Consider the following 6,263-nt stretch of genomic DNA (forward strand, 5'->3'; position numbering starts at 1 on the left):
AGAGGACCAACTGCCCATCAAACACCCCTTCGGTCAGCCGGTCAGACATGGTCATTGGTTTTCCGCAGCTTTTTTTTTTATATATATATTTACTTAAGAGTTATTATTTTTGTCAACAAAATATAGAGTATATAGACTATATTTTCCAATTAATACATTTTATTTATGATAAGAGTTTATGTAAAACGTTTTACATAATTGTAAGATTATATTTGTTCTCTCGCATAATTATTTATGCAGTTAATATAAAAAATAATTATTTTTATTAATATAATGTTATATAATTGAATGTATGTATTATTAAAAATAAATTTTTATAATAAAAAAATAATAAATTCTAAATAAATAAATAAAATATAAATTATATAAATATTAACTATACTATGTGCATATAAAATATATATTAAAATAAATATATATATATATATATATTTGTACACATTTTAAAAGATTGATTTAATAATTAATTTTTTGTGTATATAGTAATTTTGTATAAATATTTGTCTATATCTAAAGAGAAAAAAGAAAATAAATAAAAAAGAAAGACAAGACAATTATTTACTGGTTTTTCATTTTTATTTTATTTTATTTTTAATTTACTGCTTCCCAATCAATCTTTGTCGTTCCTACTTGTCTTCAAAGCCACAACAGCACACTCATTTTTCTTTTCTTTTCTTTCTTTCTTTGTCTGAATCTCCCAACACTCAGAAAAAGTTCTCATGCTTCAAACTTGCAACATCCCATAACAACACATTCACACTTACCCAATAGCAAAGTTCCCACTTTTCTTTGTTTTCTTCTCAAAGGGTATTCAAAAAAACGTTAAAGTTTCTGTCTTTCTTGTTTCTTCAGTTTCAACAAGATGACACCCTCATTATCATCTCTCACGTTCTCCATTCTCACTTTCACACGTTTTCCTTCTTCTTTTGGATTTCATTGTCACCTTCCACGACAGCCATTGCCTCGTGTGGCTTGAAGGATGTTGATTTTGTTGTTTTTGGCTTTTGAAGGTTTTTCTGGGGATCTTAGAAATCTTGGGTCCTTGAGAGTGTTTTCAGCTTTTGAGTTGTGTGTTTTTTTTCAGAATCGCAATGCAATTAGGTGAGTTCAACTTATGGCTTTATAGTGTTTATGTTTTCTAAAATTTTCATTTTTTAAAATTTTAAGCTTTTTTCTGTTTTTGGGTTCTTTTTGGTATATATATGCCTCTTTTATCTTATGTGTTCCTACCCCCATTTTCTGTTTTAGGGGGAAATGTGGCAAAATTTGAGATTGACTAATTGATTTGTATGGTATTGCTAATTGTTAATTCTCTGTTGGGGTTTAATTTAGTGGTTTTTAACTTTTTTGTGATTTACTAAAGGGAGTTTATTTATGCTGAAATGATAACAATTTCAACTGTTTATGGTTTCTACTATGTAGTGTATACCTCTTCTTGATTGGATTTGTGATGAAACAAGCTTAAATAATGTTTTTTGAGTGATTTGCTGATTGACATCATCTATTGTTCTTTCAATTTCCAAACTTAGCTAACTTGGTCTTCAAACTTCCATTCTTTGATTGTAGTTTATTCTTTGTGGTAATCATTGTTAATTTTTGGTGGCACATATCGAAAATGATCGCGACACCAGTTAGGAGTTAGAGGCAATGCTGGTAGATGTTTTGATGTGAACATCTTATGTCCTATGTTACATGAATGCTTCATTTGTCATGCATTATCTAGAATCACTTTTGGGTGTGATTTTATGAACTTGTAATTTGGATTTTGGTCCTTAAGTTTGTCCTTCTGTGGGTTAGAATTGTTAGGAGATGGGAGGGTGTGTCTTGGTGTGATGACCTTTCTAGAATTGTGATGTGATGAATATTGAGTTTGAGATGTAAAGATGATAAGAAACCTGTATATGAAGAGGTGATCGCAATTCCTACAGCTGAATTACATCAGATTTTGGGTAATAGAGTTTGGATACCAATGGCAGAGACCAGAAAAAAATATGAACAAGAAGCTTTTAGATGTTGAGTACAAAATGTAGGCCAAATAGGGAAAACAGAACAATAGGAGAGAAAAGCACCTCTGCTGATAACCGATGAGTTTGGTCTGCTAAAACCTCAACAGTTGTAATCTGGCTGTGAAATGCGAGGAGTCGCTGGACATAAGATTGAATAAATTGATTCATGTTGTTTTCCTCAGTTAGGATCTAATCTATAGTTACACTTTGGAAGTATGAATTCCAGTTTCGGGTTTATAGGGCCATAGGCTCTCCCACCAATATGGCTACCTCGGTATCCTCACCTGTTTCCTTAACAGAAAAAGAAAAATATATTGAGGGTTGTATTTGAAGGAAAATTGGAAAGATTACATATGGCCTTTGAATACTTTTGTTTCTTCAACTTCAGAGATATAATTTTTTTATACAATTTACATACTTTTTTAGGATGCTAAACTACTTATAATATCAGGAAATATTTGTTTTTACAGATTTATCTAATCCAGTAATGCTTAACCTATTGATCACGCAACTCAGGTTTTCTGCAAAATGGATTGGAATCGTCTCCAGCAAAAAGTGTTGATGGAAGTTTCAGGAAGTCTAGCTCCGGTTTGTATCTTCTTTAAACTTTCTTCAGAACTGGGGGATTTTATGTCCTGTTTGTGTTCTCTGATAAAGTTTCATATGAGCTTGTTTTAATGTCTTCATGAAAATTGATCTATTGATATTTAAGGAGCTAACTAAGTGTTAGAAAAGCTTGGTAACAGTGCATATACTATCCAGAATTTCTTGTGTGATTCTAGCAACCTTCTGTAATATTTCTTATGTACTGTATGGATTGTTTTCGTTGGACTCTCTCTTCTTTTGAGGCTTTTTTAACTTTAAGTCTTTCTTGAAATGAATCTAGAAGTAGCTTTACCATGTACAAGCATGTAGGTTTTGTCCCTTACTTGTCAAATATATAGTTGTTACTATTTCTTATAACACGGTTAGGTTTGCTATGTTGCAGTTATTTCTGCCAGCACCGTCTCTGGTGCGTCGGGATTGGCGAAGTTTGCTCCTATTTCCAGAAGAGTGTTAAAGGGGCTCAAGGACTATGGAAGGAAACTGGTTGATCTCGAGTTATTTACACAATATCTTGAGGAGTGGATCTCGGAGAATCTAAATGGCGATTCGGCAGATGGGAGGCAAAGATTTAGTTCACCTTTCACAACTGATGAGTTGCACAAGCTTGACATAGCATTGGAGGGAGTTCCATTTCAGCAGCTAGTCCGAATGCCGGTCTTCTCCGATGATTGTGATGACCTTCTAGAAGATCAGTATCTTGCAGCAGAAGATTTCCTTCATGCTGTTATCATTGGCCTCTGGCGCACATTTTGGCATAGAAGTGGACCCTTGCCAATATGTGTGTCCTGCCCCTCTTATGTTGGTTCAAAGTTCTGTAGTGTCGAAAAGGCAATATCGAGGAGCAGGGCGAGGGAACTGCGCGGTTTAGCTTTGATATCTAAAAGTGAGAATGAACTAAAGACTAAATGGGATCAAGTAGTAGAGTTTGCCTTATTCAAGCCAGAAACATTATTGGACAATGTTTTCAAAGTATCGGCCGGCACTATTTGTGAAGCTCTCCTTTATGGGTTCCATATTCTTGTTTCTCGAAGCTTGAGTAAGATTAGTTCAGTCAATAGTGACTCTGTCTTCCTTCTAATTCTAGATTCCAAGTGTGGAGCAGTGATGAAGTTCGGCGGTGACCTCGGCAAACTTGATTTGCTGAACTCCAGCAATCCATATCTATCTGTGGGTGAATGGTTCAAAGCACATGCTGAAATTAGTCTCACCCGTGTGGAACCGATATGGAACCGATTGGGAAATGCAAACTGGGGGGATATAGGGACCCTGCAGGTACTATTAGCAACATTCTACTCCATTGCTCAGTGGAATGGACCGCCACGAAAGTCAGTAGCTTCATTGATCTCCGATCATAGCCTTCGGCTTCAGAAACGCAGGGCAGAATGCTGCATTGTTGAAGCTGAGAATGCACTGGTTCCTTATCAAGGAGGAACTGAGATTGTTGAATATGACCCAGATGAGTTATCTTTTGAAAAGAGAGCATGGCGCCTAAAGCTCAAGCATAATGACATATTGATCTTGGATGATCCCCAGCAGGGACAGAAAAGTTTCCAAATTCACGAATCGCTCGTCGGAGGGAACTATTATCTGTATAGTGCAGTGTGTCTTGATCATCCCTCACAGTTATTGACTTTATATGTTGGTTCACATCCTTCTAGACTTGAACCTTCATGGGAGGATATGAGCCTCTGGTACCAAGTTCAACGCCAAACGAAAGTTCTAAACATCTTGCGAAACCAAGGAATCTTGAGCAAATATTTACCGGAAATCATTGCCTCCGGTAGGATTCTACATTCCGGTCCATGCACGAAAGAGAGCCCTGGAGGAAGGTGTGATCACCCTTGGTGTGGAGCTCCAATACTAGTGACATCTCCAGTAGGGGAGCTGCTTTCATCTGTAATTGCTAATGAGGGGTCATTTTCGGCCGAAGAAGCGATTCGCCTATGCCGGGACTGCCTAGCTGCTCTAAGAAGTGCAGCCATGGCTAATGTCCAGCATGGCGATATCTGCCCCGAGAACATAATACGTGTCATTGAAAGACAAGGGACTAGAAACCAAGTTATGTTTATTCCTGTTTCGTGGGGCCGTGCCGTCTTAGAAGATAGGGACAGCCCTGCCATAAACTTGCAATTCTCATCATCTCATGCACTTCAGCATGGGAAGCTGTGTCCTTCTTCAGATGCTGAAAGCATTGTTTACCTCCTTTATTTTATTTGTGGAGGAACCATGCAGCAACAAGATTCCATTGAATCTGCATTACAATGGAGGGAGAGAAGCTGGGAGAAGAGAGTGATCCAGCAATATCTCGGCGAGGTTTCGGCTCTGTTGAAAGCTTTCGCAGACTATGTCGATAGCCTTTGTGGAACACCATACCCTGTAGACTATGATATATGGTTGAAAAGGTTGAATAAGGCTGTGGAAGGTTCAGCAGATAAGGGTAAAATGATTGAAGAAGTGGCCATAACTTTGAGATTAGAGGATGCTGCAGAGTCTTCAGGAGCTTCTGGCTCTTAATTTCTTGTTGGAGAGTTTTATTTATTTATTTTTCTTTTTAAAGAAATTAATTGCTTAATTTTTGTAAAGTGCAATTGGGAAATCCAAATGCATTTTATATATGTATGACTTTTCAGGTTAAAATGGTTCATATCTTATTGTTTTGGTATCTTCTTTGGCAAGGTTTACTTTGGGGTGTTAACTGGTTTTTTTTTATCTGCATAAAATGTAATAACAAAGTTCATGCATTTTTTCTTTTTTTTTTCTTTTTTTATATATAAAAAAATATGTTCTAGTTCATGACTAATTTTGTTATCATGATGGTGATTTTTGTGTTGCAAGATTAATGAAAGTTTAATTGGACAGAGATATAGAAAGACCTTGTAATTGGAGCATGTTATTAGTACTTTGCAAAGTGGATGTGAATAACAAAAGAAAATCAATGTAGTAATTAGTTTACTTATCTGGTTGATTAGAATTATTGTATTAAAGATTAAAGCACTCTAATGCTGATAACTGTTTTTGGTTCTTGTATTTGAACTTATTAAGATCAGGACTCAAATCAATGTAGAATAAAATAAAGGGTGCATTTGGATTGGACTTTTAAAAAAAAATTGTAAGATATTTTTTATTAAAAAAAGTAATTTGGCATGCAAAATCTTGGTCTAGTGGTTATTATATATGTCTTGCAATAAGTAATGAGTTCACTTGTCATATCTCTATATGCACAATTTATATATATAATTTAATAAATAAGATTTATTAATTTTTATCCAATAAAAATATATATTAATTTGTTTGAATTTAAATTAAATTATACAAAATTTATCTCACAATATTATAATTATTATTATTATAATAATAAATATTTAAATTTAATTAAGTATTTTATTGTATTAACTATTTAATTGAATAATATATATATATATATATTAAATTATTTGATACAAAATAGATTGTGTTTATACTACTTATATTCTCAAAATTTACTAAATATAATAAGTCATTGAAATTCAAATAGGTAAAATTGTATTTTTCTCTTATAAACAATAAATATATCAAACAAAAAACTAAAGAAATTTTTTTTTTTTTAAGTGTGGCAGGAATAATGAGTCAAGGGAAGAATAAAGATCTTATAATAGACGACAAACAGCATTC

At 34.1% G+C, this 6,263-nt stretch overlaps 1 protein-coding gene across 2 annotated transcripts; it reads left to right on the top strand.

Moving 5' to 3' along the window:
* Positions 1-622: 622 nt before the first annotated feature.
* LOC112708028 (uncharacterized) lies at positions 623-5,274 on the top strand. Of its 2 annotated transcripts, none has more exons than XM_025760123.3 (3): positions 623-1,101; positions 2,523-2,594; positions 2,995-5,274. In XM_025760123.3, the coding sequence occupies exons 1-3, from the start codon at positions 1,092-1,094 to the stop codon at positions 5,124-5,126; spliced, it is 2,214 nt and encodes a 737-aa protein (XP_025615908.1). In that variant the 5' UTR covers positions 623-1,091; the 3' UTR covers positions 5,127-5,274. The 2 variants fall into 2 exon arrangements, with proteins under 2 accessions (XP_025615908.1, XP_025615909.1); XM_025760124.3 differs by having other exon boundaries at positions 659-1,101; positions 2,477-2,594.
* Positions 5,275-6,263: the final 989 nt, after the last annotated feature.

Source organism: Arachis hypogaea, chromosome 8 (assembly GCF_003086295.3).
Source record: "Arachis hypogaea cultivar Tifrunner chromosome 8, arahy.Tifrunner.gnm2.J5K5, whole genome shotgun sequence".
NCBI classification, from domain to species: Eukaryota; Viridiplantae; Streptophyta; class Magnoliopsida; order Fabales; family Fabaceae; genus Arachis; species Arachis hypogaea.

Bases quoted from the DNA above. Each gene is read 5' to 3' on its own strand.
- LOC112708028 (XM_025760123.3), top strand. The intron at 2,595-2,994 runs GTTTGTATCTTC...GCTATGTTGCAG, and splicing joins TTTCAGGAAGTCTAGCTCCG to TTATTTCTGCCAGCACCGTC.